Source organism: Phoenix dactylifera, chromosome 11 (genome assembly GCF_009389715.1).
Source record: "Phoenix dactylifera cultivar Barhee BC4 chromosome 11, palm_55x_up_171113_PBpolish2nd_filt_p, whole genome shotgun sequence".
NCBI classification, from domain to species: Eukaryota; Viridiplantae; Streptophyta; class Magnoliopsida; order Arecales; family Arecaceae; genus Phoenix; species Phoenix dactylifera.
The window spans coordinates 3,052,828-3,066,799 of record NC_052402.1 but is presented as its reverse complement, the minus strand read 5'-3'; the positions used below and the strand labels follow the sequence as shown (position 1 = coordinate 3,066,799).

The following is a 13,972-nucleotide window of genomic DNA, read 5'->3' as shown; positions in this document are numbered from 1 at the left end:
GAATTGCAGGTAATGCTTGTCTTGTTGCTCAAGTATTTGTTGTATTTGGACGGGCCTAAGAAATTACATATCAACTTTGAACACTAAGTTCTTTTCATTTGCTTGGAAGTTAGCAGTGGCAGGGCTGCCGTAGAACGATCGTTGGTCTCCTCTGTGGACGAGACATGGACGAAAACAAAAAGGACATGCAGAGTGGTATCTTTTTGCAACTCAAAGTGGTTATTTAGATTGATGTTCGTGGAATTTTGCGAGACGGGTCGACGAGGCCATCAGAACCGTTCTTTATGCGCAAGAAGGTCCATTTCTCTATTTGCGTGCATCAGCGACAGGCAGGGCTCTTCCAATCCTTGATGTCATGTTTGGACTGGCACGACAAGCCCACCATCACAAGCTTTAATCTCAAACTTTTTTTTATTTTTTTATTTTTATTTTTACTGAAAGGGATGAATTATACAATATAGATATAGATATAGATACAGCTAAAAAAAGTTAAAAATACAGATCCCAAATGCACTGAACAACTCCCTCTTCAATTCAAAGACTATTTTCAGATGGTTGGCAATACGAGGCTACCAAATCCGCTGTCCATTGGCCTCTCTATACAAATGCTTCGCCTGAAAGGCCATCCTACACAAGCCATAGTCAGATATCTATGAGCAATGGATGGTAGTTGCCCACATCACCACGCTCTGTTGGATCTAGCCAATAACAGTCGTCAAATTGCTCTCAAGCATACAGCTTTAGTCTGTAGTGCCGCAAGCATAACCAAGTCAGCCCAGCTGCCCTCACTTAGACCCTAGGATCGAGGAGTCGAAAATCTAGAAACCCCAGCCGCAATCATCCTGAAATCCGGACCTCTAATGATAAAGTCAGTACGTTCCTCCTACCGCATCAGTACGCATCGTCGAAATTGATCTTGAGAAAACTTGGAGGTAGGGGCTCCCAATGTGAAGAACACCGTACGAGATGCTCTACGAGTAGATCGTAAATCCCAAATGTCCGAACTATTAAAATCCATCCAATAGATGCGACTGAGCAATCTCGGTCATCTAAGCTGCCCACTCTACAACGAACCTTGGTGGGGGACAGCTCTCACCAAACGTCCATGCATTTTGGACAACTAGATCTGATAAGACATATAGGTCGTCTCAATAGCTTCTGTCGGATCCGTGCATCTCCGGGGATATCGAGCCATATTAGATGGCGTTCCACATGTCTTATTTTGTTTACTCTTCTTTGATATGTCTGGTTGTATTCACGTTAGAAGTATATATAAATAAAATATCATTTTGAAAAAAAAAAAAAAAAAAAAAAGAGAAGAAAAGGAAGAAGGTGCAGAATCCAAGTACTTAGCAGGGCTTGGTATGGCACGCCCACGCCAGGCCATTGTGGATGGGCTGAGGGACAGCGTGCTTGCCTTCTCCGTAAATGTGCCTGGGACACAGCCAAGGATGTCATGGGTATGGACCGTATGGTGCTGGTGACACAATACTTTGACACCATGAAAGAGATCGGAGCATCTCGAACTCATCTTCATGGTGCCGAGCTTTGAACAGTTCAAGACTTGCATGCTACCTCGTGACTTGGACAGCTACGATGCTGCCAGCTCGGATGCACCTATACTCAATCAATCACAATCATTCGTTTCTATGGGCCTTGCTCATCATTCACGGAGAGCTAATCTTAGTGCAACGCTGCACAATGAGCGGCGGTGATGCACGGCGTGCTGAGTGCGGAGAATAATTGCTCGGCGAATAAATCGGGGCGCCGCTGAATCATTTGCCAACCATCGCTGTCCACGCAGCACTTGTGGCAGCCTGGACGCCTATAATTAATTTGATTAAATATTATCCTCGTCCGTCGCGGCGCCCTCATTTCTGTTGCGGCCGTTCCGTATTGATGATATCCGAACCGGAAGGGATTCTCTATTTATTCGCGCCTCGTTCGATCGAAACTTCCAAGCGGATTCGGGTCGTCCCATCTCCTTCGACGACGACGACGACTCGATAAAACCCCGCTCGCTCTCTTGCTCGCCGGCTTCACCGGGATTCTTCTTCGCTTCCCGGCTCCCGAGGTAAGCGAATCTTTCTCTTGGTTTTTGCTGAATACTTGCATCTTTTTTCGTGGATTTTTGTTGTTCCTCGTGTTCTCCCTGGCGAGAATTCGATGCATGGGGGACTCTGATTGCTTTGCATCCGTAGGGATTTGCTTGCCGTGTTTGTCTATTTAATGGGATGCTCGGTAAATAAGGTTTAGAGAAAGGTCTCGTTGACCTGCTAGGGCAGGAAATGAATCGATCCTGATTGCTGGGCGGTGATGTGATTTCTTGATCTTTCTTGCTTCTTTTACCTGGAGAGGATTTCCCAAAATTTCCACGAACTTTCTGCGATTCTTGACTGGATTTAGGTTTATCCTTTTTGAATGGCTGGAAATCATTCAGCGAAAGAAGAAATGACTGGATAATTGTTCTGGGTCTTAGGGCAATGGATGCTTATCCGTGTTCTTCCGACCACACAATTAATGTAGCCTTACCTGTATTTTCGTGACTTCGTGTTGCGTTTGGTCTGGAAAAAAAGAAGGAAAAAAAGAAGGATTACGAGAGGTATATTTATTCTGATAAAGCTGTCTATTCCTGTTATGGCAATGGCAAGGGTATGCTGGAATTACTTTATTTCTGGAATATGCCTGCTGCCCCATTTTCATGGACAAACACCCCTGGAAATTTTAGCCAAACAAAAACAAGAGTTACTTGGAGAATAATTCCAAAAAGAACGAGTGTTCTTATTTCTTGAGCCAACACAGCCTTTGAGTTTCTTAATGAAGATGGTACGGTGATTGAGGATTTGATGATTATAAAACAATGACTTCTGTATTTATATTGCATTAAGGTCTCTCTCTCTCTCTCTCTGTGCCTGCCTATCTGCATGTCTCTCTTTGTGAATTAGATTTCCTGTTTAGCTGTTGCTAGTTTCTTAACATGAATGTGTGACATTGATTATCGACAATACTATGCAATTATTTTCTAATCTAACATTTATAGGCCAGCGTATTTGGTTTTAAAAGTTCACAAGAATTATACGTATCTTTGTCCTTCACACCATATTGAGTGGTGAATGAAGGATATTGGTTTTTATAATGTGGAGATGAATATCTTGTGCCTAGTAGATAACCTCTGTGAAATGTCACTGCAAGTGATATCTTATTTTCCTTTCACTACATAGGAACATGGCTTCACCAAACTAATTCGAGCATTTTGGTATATGAGTATCATTGCAACCAGTTGTTTCACTCTATTTATGATTTTGCTATGCTATCCTGCTATTACAAACAAAAGTGTCACTTCAGAATATGTAGATTCCTAGAAATTTGAACCATAAGCTCTAAGTCTCAATAACATGATGCTTTATGATTTAAATATATGCTTGTTCTAAGAGTTAAAGCAATGCTATATTTGTATCAATGCTTATTACATGGATTGCTCTGTTAGAAATGTATGTGCATTTGTAAACAGGCTATCTTGTTTGGTGGCTCTCAGTTATCATTATATTGACCGAGCATACCTGTTTTTTAAATTTGAACAAGGAAGAAGCTTGCAGTGACTGTTGATGTAGCCTTAATAGGATAATTGGAAACCGGCTCCCTTTGCTGGCTCCATTTACTTGAACTAGGTTTGGTAGTGTGGTTATGTCTTAATCGGTTTTTGTCTTTCTTTTTACTGTATGCAGTTAAGAAATGGGGCAGGCTTTATGTTGCTTACAAGTGGACCAGTCACTGTGGCCATCAAAGAAACTTTTGGTAGGTTCACTGATGTGCTTGGCCTGGATGCCACTGCTTGCCATGGTGTCTAGGGCAGCAGATTGCTGGCTATCTCTCATTGCGTGTGCAGACTTGATGTTCGTTGTGAAACAGACAAAGGTGTGTTTTCATAGCTGCCATCTTTTTTTATTAAAAAATACACTTAGTATGCATTCTTATAGTCATGGTATCATCAATATTATATCATTGTCATCAGTATAGTTGCATTATGTTCTGGAAGAATATAGTCAAATAAAATATTTTTTGGCATAATGCTGGCGAACTTTGATATTTTGTTTAGTACTATAGAGTTCTTCTCTGTTTGATAATCAGATCAGTTTTATTAAGGGCACCTAGGCACATCTTGGTGCCTGCTACTTGCAGTTGAGGTGAGTTTTGCTAGGTGCTAAAGGCATGCTGTTTGTGTGCTCATGGAGAAGGCTAGGCAACAAAAAAACGGTGAGCCTTATTTTCATTAATATGAGCCATCATTAATCATGCTTTGCTGTCCATGATGGTGACTATCTTGTCCTGTTTTGGAGGCAAAGAAGGATGTTGGTTCTTTTTATACAATGACTGTGCTTCTTCTTCTTCTTTAACTTTTGAGCTGGATAATCAATATTTGCACACTTTTTTACCTTTTTTTTTTTTAAGATGGGAAGCCTAGCCATCCTTGGTGGGGGTTTTCTACTTGTGCCACTAAGTCAGAGCTCAGGCCCGAGTAGACTGAGCTAGAGCTCATGGGACAGGGTTTTTCTAATCGGAGGCAAAATTGAGGGTCGATGCACTTGGAATTGAACCGCTGACCTCTTGCTCAGGGCGAGAGTTATGCATCCAAGCAGGCATCGATGGTTTTGTTTTTAATTTTTTGTTGTTGTACTTCTCATTTGATAGTATATTATGTTGCAGTTGGTTATTGACATTATTTTGAGTGTGTATATTTGATGCATGTTGTTTTTGTGTGTGTAAATCTGTAGTCTAATGCTTTTTATTTTTTTGCAAGTGTTGATAAATTGATAATTCATTGGTAATGTTTAACATCATGCATTGATTATTATTTATATATATAGCCTCACTTCATCATGGTGCATGCGTGCCTTGCACCTTGGCTCCAATAGACCTTGTTGCTTTGGTGCACCTTTAGTCTTTGATGACTTTGGATCATGTAAATGCCAAATTCCAAGTCCTACCTGTAACTTCATTTTATTTGCCTGTAACCTGTATGCTACTTAAACGAAAACCATTTTAAAAACAAGCCAACTTTAAATGGAGACTATGAGTGGTTTATACTTAACATTACACTTTTAATGGATGGTTTGAATTGAAGTTTGAAGACGGAAGATGCTAAAAATACACGATGAATATCTTGCTTGAGTCAATTAGATTTGAAGCATGGTGTAATCTATTAAACAAACAGCTCCTGATCTGATCTCACATGTACTTTTTTTTAATTTGTCTGGTCATATTAGTTTGTTATTCCTATTTCCTGTTCTGCTTTTCGGTTCCATTAGTACTGAATATGCAGTAAGTATAATGGATCTATTGAATTTATCATGTCTTATGTGCATGCTCTTGGTGTTTCAGGATAACGTGTTTGTTACTGTTGTTGCATCTATACAATACCGTGCTCTTGCTGGCAAGGCGTCTGATGCTTTTTATAGACTTAGCAACACAAGGGAACAGATTCAATCTTATGTTTTTGATGGTATGATTGCATTACTTAATCTCTTATTGTGGCAAACTCTTTTTTATAATATTGAATGTTGTCCCATTTCTTCTTGTTGATCTTTTGTATTCGCTTTGAAGTTAGTATCTTGTGCATAAGTTAGGAAGTAAAGTATACTCGAATTTTTCTTTCCTTTGTATGTTCAAATTATCTTCTTTAATTATAGTTAGCTAACATATAAACATTTATCTCTTTATATGATTTTGCTTATCCATGCATTTACTCACATCTGGACACTAGACAATGTATGACAACGTGCCCTATGTTGATCAGTCATGATTACCATTTATAGGTCCCATATATGGTATGTCGTACCATACTGAACTGGACGGTACGGAGTGTACCGTACCATGCCGGTTCGGTACTGGTACATAGTACAGGGGCGTACCCACACTTAATATGTTGAACTGGCTCTGTACCGTACTGTACGACATGGTGATTGCATGGCACCAGTACAGGATCTAGTATCGAGACGATGTACCTTGGTCCATAGACCCCATCCACCTTAATTTGTATCCAATAGCTAGAAATTATCTGAGGCAACATAGACTTTACATGTACTAATTCATACATATCAATACAGATCTTGGTTGCTGATGCATGGTGCGATTGGCAATCGATACGTAGATAAGAAGCATATGAAGTATCAATATGTGTATATAAATATGTTTTGTGATTTATAGTCTTTAAATTATAATAAATAATAATCAGTGCAGATTCCAATATCAATGTCACACTATGCACTTTGTCACCGCTCATTGGGGCGAAATGGGTTGAGAATATTGAACCAAAACCATGTTACCCCCCCCTTTTTCTTCCACATACACATAGACGTACGAAATGTTTTTTTGATTACAATTAACAAGTCTCATCCCAACTTTTTGCTTGTGGCATCATTAACCATTTTCACTTTCTGGTTTATAAAGTTTGAAACTATTTATTATTTTTTTCCAAAATACTTTCCCTTTTGTCAATATTATGTTATTATTCCGTTCTCAAATCCTCCAAAGCATTTTGAGCCTCCTCGAAAACTGTTGCAGCTCAGTTGGCATGGTTATTACATTCTAATTGCCTCCCTGCCTTCATTCAGTTCAACACTTCTTCAATGTACGCGTACTTCACCTTATCGTTCCTACTTTTATCACACATTCACCTTAGCGTTCTTATGTTGGCCATGCTTCTTGATATCTTATAATTTTTCCTTTTCAGTCTTAAGGAATGCTTAAAAGGGCCATCCAGTTAAGTTTTGTTAGGTACATATCTGTTAGTTTCCCTTCTTTTTTGTAATATATGCAAGATAATGAAAATGAAGACAATAAGATGTCAGTTAGATATATTGACTAAGGCCTTATTTTATTTCCGTTTCCATGTAAAATTACATTCCATAGTTTTTGATTACTTGTAGCTTTGCTGCTTGGGGCTTGTTTGATTGCTTAAAATCATTTTGTATCTTTTAGAGCAAAAAAGCATTCCTCAAAAAATAATTGTTTGCTAACATTGTCCGAGAAGCGCTCTAAAAGAAGAAAAGTCAAAAAAATATCTTTGAGGGGACCTAGAAACCTAATTCCGGCTTTGTCTTTCATAAGACTTTCTAAAAAGCAGAAGCAACAGCAAGCATGCCCTTGAGCGGGAGGTGGGTGTGAGAGCGATTTGATGTGGGTACAGGGAACTGGAGCTTTGAAAAGTATGGAAATGCTTAGGAACGGGTGTGAGAGTTTCCATGAGAGATTCCCAAGTGGGTTCAACACTCCAAATAGAAGTTTCGTGCTACTAAGACTTATGATCGTTGAAAAGACCATCCACAAATTTTTTTCCATAATTTTTAATTCGATCTTATTTCTCTTATCTGCTGACACTATTTCATTTCCAAACATATTTACATGGTTATCTTTTTTGACAAGTGTTACGTTCATCTAAGATAAGTAAAGAGTAATTCTTCTCAAAAAAGTGTAAAGAAATATGGGGCTGTATTTCATCACTAGCGCTTTAGAGTCTTCTTGATATCCTGTCCTTTACAATTTCTCCTGGCATGTTAAGTACTTTATTTAATAATTTCCTTCGAATTGTTACACTCATTGCATATGCATGTAGAAAGCACACATACATAGAACCTATCTCGTACTGCTATAATTCTAAATCTGAACTTCTAATTTTATTCAGAATGAGAAGTTATGCTTCCCTCTTGATAGGACCTTGGCATTTTGATTTATGAAGTTTGCTAATTCTACTGTGGATTCAAGTTAGCTGGGTGTTGCTTTTGTTCAGCCGATCCTTCCGCTAATTGGTTTTGTTTCTCTCTCTCTCTCTCTTCTCCAGCCAATTTCATCCACCTTTGTCATATGATGGAATAAAAAAAGTTGGTTTAAAATCTCTTTTCTTATCATTCCAATCTAATCTGATCTAGTTTTGATTAAAAGGAGAAAATCTGTTATTGAAAAGTCCATAACCTTATGGAGTCCAATCGAAGGTTGATATAAATCCACATGTCTATAACATGATAAGCCATGCATAGTAGAAGAAACCCGAGATCAAAGGGGATATGGCGTGCTAGTTTTCTTGAGAACGTAAATTATGCATTTCTCAAAACCTGCTTTGCACTGGTTTCCCAATTTGGTTTCTTGAGAAACTTCTGTTGAAGTGGTGAAAACGTTTCTCAGTATCTAATTCCACAATCTTTCATAAAGTCATAGATCATAATTTCTAAATTACGTTTTTCACTTTGCATTAATAAAGTTTTGTATTAGTTTGGACTGAGATAAATCAGTTGAATTTTTATTTTTATTTTTCCTTTTTTACTGTCTCTGTGTAAACAGTTGAGGCAAGTTATGTAATGAATACTTATCATTGATCGGACTCCTTTAGGCACTGCTACTATAGGTTTTTTTTGTTAGTGTCCTTGTAACTAGGTATGATTTTGGCTACATGAAGTTTGGCCAGATGAAACTGTTTTATAGGTCAGATAGAGTTGTTTATTAAATTTCTATGATGAAAACCTAATTCATAATAGTAGATTCCTTAAAATGTTTTCCTTGCTGATAGTCATCAGGGCGAGTTTCCAAAGCTGAACTTAGATGATGTATTTGAACAGAAGAATGATATTGCAAAAGCTGTGGAAGATGAACTTGAAAAGGTAATCAATCTGTTCATTTCATATATATTTACTTGGACAAATTGTCAAATGACCTCATCTTTTGTGAATAGGCAATGTCAATGTATGGATATGATAGTTCAAACACTTATTGTGGATATGAGCCTGACGAGCATGTTAAGAGAGCAATGAATGAGATTAATGCAGGCAAGTTTATTTCATTGCTTGGTGCTCAAAATTCTCAATATTTGTGGTCTTGACATTAATTGATGATCTTTGCCCCTTCCATTAGAGTGATCCTGTTTTTGAAAGTGACTTCTCATTGTGACTCACTGCATGGTCTTTCTTTCTTTTGCATACATAAGTCCATTTATCCCTGAAAATGTGAACAGTCTGTCTTACTTTGCCTGTTTAATAATTGCACACGAATGCTTGTATATCATTGGTTGCTCGTCAGCAATATTTTTTCGCATTGGATTTCATCAGTTGAGCTTTGGAATATTTTCACGGTCAATGCTTAGTATTTTTGCTACATCCTGAATGTGGGGTTGTCATACGCATTCCTGATTGGTTATTTCTCTAATTTTGGATATGTGAAGATGCTTATGCAAGCAAAAGACAGGGTATGTGCTGATCTGCTACAGCATAAACCAGGAGGGGATGAATTGACAGATTTGAATGCCTGTGTACAACATAACATTTAGATGGATTTGGCTGTAATGTGATCATGTACAGGGGAGTTGATTAATAGATATGAACTAAGTAAAGGGGCACATGCTTGGACACAGTGGGTCCAATGCTCATTGGACCATTGGATATTCTTAATGCAACACTGGTGCAATCAAGTGGAGCCGAATCGAGTAGCTAGAGGCTCGAGCTTGACTCGATTCAAATACTTAGGCTTGAAACTTGACTGGAGATCGATGAAGCCTTAATATCTAAGCTCGAATTCAACTTGAATATCAGCTGAGCCATATTCCAAGCTCGAGTTTGAGCTTGAATTTAAGCCTTGGGCATAATTTAAAAAATTATGGTTCAAGTTAGGAGTTAGACAAGATTTTTTTAAAAATATAAATAATGCATTTTGAAATATTAAATTAGTAATATATATTATAATAAAATATAATATTATTAAAAAAATCTATACTCGATTAGTCCTTTCGAGATGAGTATTTGCTACTCGAGCTCGACTTAAAAAATTTTTTCGAGCTACTCGAGCTCGAGCTTGGACCCGAGTCGTGTTGCTCGGCTCATTTGCACCCAGGCCCCTAGGTGCATATTTCGTATGATATGTATTAGTGCTTTGCATTGATGCCCATTCTCATGTGATGTGCACAAGAACATGCGTTTATGCATTCAGGAATGGGCGGAGGTCAGCTATATGATAAAGTTTTTTTATCCAGCAATATTTCTCCTTTTTGAAAATTTTGTGGTTTTTATTAGATACAAATTATGATATCTTGGACCTGGAATATTTGAAGATCTGCTAGCATCTGTATATACATGGTATAAATATTCGGCTTCTTGCTGTCAATCTTAAAAACTGTCGTAGTTGAAACAGATGCTGTGAGCCCATATTTGATGCTTTTTTTTTTTGTAACTGTGAAAAAGTAAAAGGATTTACAAATTTATTAAATTATTATTGCTAGATGTTATCATGGATTTTTTCTTAACGGTGCTATCAACTGTTGCAACAGCTGCTAGGCTGAGGGTGGCAGCAAATGAAAAGGCTGAAGCTGAGAAAATACTGCAGATCAAGCGCGCTGAAGGAGATGCAGAATCCAAGTACTTGGCAGGGCTTGGTATAGCACGCCAACGCCAGGCCATTGTGGATGGGCTGAGGGACAGCGTGCTTGCCTTCTCCGTAAATGTGCCTGGGACCACAGCCAAGGATGTCATGGATATGGTGCTTGTGACACAGTACTTTGACACCATGAAAGAGATTGGAGCATCCTCAAAGTCCTCTTCCGTGTTCATCCCCTCATGGGCCTGGGGCTGTGAGGGACATTGCTACGCAAATAAGGGACGGCCTCCTCCAAGCCAACACCACTCACCAGTAGGACCAAATGGGAGGCTAGTTTCCCAGCAATGTCATGGCTGATTGTTTAAAAGGGTTGATTGTTTCTTTTCTTTGTTAAGTGCTTTAATTTGTTGCCAGTATTGGGAAGATGCAGAATACAAAACTATAAGATGGTGTGCATATAGTGAGTATATATTTTAGGCTTATTGTTTTGTGCATTTTGTGAGCATGTTGTACATGATTTGGTGTAACTAGCGATTTTCATGGTACAATTTATGAGTGCATGGTAAAGGCAATAAGGATGGAGGTGACTGTTATTATCATTGTTATTTTCTTTTGTTTGAACTAGTTCGGTTGCTGTTGTTTGTTTGAGTTTCAAGGGAGCAGCCTTAAAGCCAGGTTGGATGGAGGCTGAAGCAAATAAATCCCTTCGATGGAATTGGAAGGTTGTAATGGAGAGTGCAGACTTCCTTATGAGTATTGCTTGTTGGATTCATTTTGCTGTAGGTATGTTCTGATTGGACAAATTGAAGCAGCCTCATTATAGGAAAATGTCGTGGTTCGGTCCGTTTCAGCAGAGCTCTTTGCCACGGACGTTTGACGTTTATGACTTGTCCGCCACACCCACGACCGAAGAGGGAGGGGATAAGAAGAAGAAGAAAAAACATACCAGTTAAGGCGCAGATAGACATTGATTTTATTTTTCCCCCCTGTTAAAAGCCAAATACGTGAACTAGAGAAGACAAGGGCAATAAGGAGCGATAAGAAGTTTAAAGGTGAAGATGATAGATCAAGCCACAGAACTGATCCCATCATAAATGGTCATGGTCCAGAATCACCAGAACATTTTGTTTCCATCAAGAGGCTTGTGTGCATGCCCCACTTCGGACATGAGATTTATGTATGCCATGTTTAGCTCTAATGGCGCTTGAAAGGCTCAAATGAAAGGAGATTCCAAGACTGAGCTAGCCAAGTCAGCGGAGAATGGTGCCAGAAAAGATGCAAACAACCTGGGTTGTCCCTATGTACAACAATGCTGAACAGGTCGCAATCGGTCGTTATGGTACTTGCCCTGCTCCTTTGCCGGATTTGCTGAATATGATGGCAAATACCCAGGTAGAGAATGGGGTGAGATCACTAATGGCCTGCTTATCGTGGCGCATGAGGTCAGCAAGAAATTAGAGGATCCATCAGAATTCAATGTGCACACCCAATCAATTGGTAAGATCTTCTTCCTATTACCCGCTGGAAATGGTTTTTTTTTTTTTTTTTTTGAAGATTCTGCTGGAAATGGATTCAGAACAGAATTCTGCATCTTTTGAGACATTAGACAAGGAGCAGGGGGCAGCCTTATTACCAGGCCTATTGGCCGACCAACCATCAACTTAGATGGCTGTCTCCTCCCCTTACTTTCTTGAAAGTAAACTTCAATGGAGAACCGGGCAACTGCAGCTTTTATTATCAGAGATCATCAAGCCACACCTGATGTGGGCTGCTGGTCGGATGTTATTCTCTTATTCTGTTTCATATGCTGAACTGGTTGCAGCATGGGCTGGAATTCAGTGTGCTGTTCTCAGGTTTAAAGCACCTCAAATTTGGTTGGAAGGAGATTCTACTACAGTTCTAACTTGGATTTCTGTAGGTGTTTAAACAAAGGAAGTAATTAAGCCATTACTATTAGATATTTTACAGTGGAAAAGGGCCTTCTAGGCGTCCCATGTTCATAGAGAAGGTAATCGTGCAGCCGACTGGGCAGCAAGAGCCTCCAAGGGGGATTTCAACATCGCCAGTGATAGTAATACTTCAACCGGAGTTCGTAAATATTCTGTTGGCTGATATGTGTGGTGTAACTTACAACATGTTTTAGTTTGGTCAGCCCTTTCTTGTAAATATTCTGTTGGCTTGATATGTTTGAGATGCCGGTCTCCAGCATTCAACAAGGGTGCATGGTCAGTGGACTGGCCAGCCAGAAGCCAGAGGAGGATCTTCTTATGGGCATAAAGCTGTTCAGTGGACTGGCTTCGCTTTTCTTTTTCTTTTTCTTTTTAAAAAAAAATCTTTTGCTGAATTTCCATTACATATTGTAGATTAAGATTTTCATGAATATTGAGGTATGAATCATAATATTTTAACTTGCTGGCACTTTCTTTTGTTCTATGAGAAGGAATTTGATTGCAGATTCTTCGCCTTTTCTCATGTGCGATGCACATTTTATTTTTATTTTTATTAAAAACATATATAAATAAATAGTAAGTGCTGAATGAAAGATTTGAATTTTTGATTTTGTACTTAATTGCCACACTAGAAAAAAAAGAAAGAAAGGCTCAGATAGAATGTGGGATAAGTTATAAATCCATTCATCTTGATATTAGTCATCCACCAAGATATACGAGATACTAGCTTCTGAGAATTACACTCAGCCATCACAAGTATATGGAAGATTTTTGTCACAAAGAGTAAATTTTTCTAAATGAATAACGAAAGGTGGTACTGAGCTTTGTCTTCACGACGGGACCCTCCACTTGTTTGCAGTAAGGCTGGAGGTCAACTCGAAGGCCTCCATGAATTTATAGATAAAGCAAAGAGAACCATTTTTCTAAATGGGGAGGCAAGCGAACTCCCATTTCGGGGAGAAACAAGAAATTCCCACAAGAAATAGACAGTAGTTTTAGCTTAAGACCGGAGTTCTGAAGCGTAACGATCAACCATCTGCGTGGGTTGCACCCATCTTTTCCACAGCGAGGTATCTTTGAGTTTCGTGTCTGGTGATCCCACATGCATATATTGAACTCGTCATTCTTTCCATGAAACTTATCCCCATCATTTGGATGTAATTCAGGTTTCTCTCCGATCTCAAGATTGGGACCAATCTGATGATTGTAATGGAGATCGTCAAATTTAAGTTAAAGCTCCTGTTGCCATGCAGGATGGATCTCACATTTAACTTGTAGATACCAACATTTCTGCCAGCAATCAACCTCGCGTAGGCCGTGGGAGGGATCCAACTTACTCATAAAACACACCATGCACAGGCTATTTTTTATTTTATTATTTAGATCTTGCTACTGGTAGGTGCACCATCCAAGATCGAAATCTTAAAAAATGAGGCCACTAGGACAAGTCTCCATTTATCACATGATGTATAAGATAATGTGAGAAAAATACATGCAACTTCAACTTCGGATATTTATGATGCATATGACATGGGTCAAAGAGTAAACATATTGTTCATTTATCAATCATATTGCTCCAAGAATCAGGTGTCATGCTTTTTGGAGAAGCCACTAAATTTTGTGTAACGCAGGGTCTACATGGATTGCAGTGCATGGTGCTTGATTTTACC

The 13,972-nt window shown here is 38.9% G+C and overlaps 1 protein-coding gene across 1 annotated transcript; it reads left to right on the top strand.

Moving 5' to 3' along the window:
• The first annotated feature begins 3,729 nt into the window (after nt 1–3,729).
• On the top strand, nt 3,730–10,952 carry LOC103720490 (hypersensitive-induced response protein 1). The gene is given in 10 exon segments (XM_039131277.1): nt 3,730–3,769; nt 3,772–3,813; nt 3,816–3,885; nt 3,887–3,917; nt 5,380–5,500; nt 8,561–8,572; nt 8,575–8,651; nt 8,723–8,816; nt 10,307–10,587; nt 10,589–10,952. Coding segments are annotated over 10 exon segments (846 nt in total). The 5' UTR covers nt 3,730–3,732; the 3' UTR covers nt 10,670–10,952.
• Nucleotides 10,953–13,972: the final 3,020 nt, after the last annotated feature.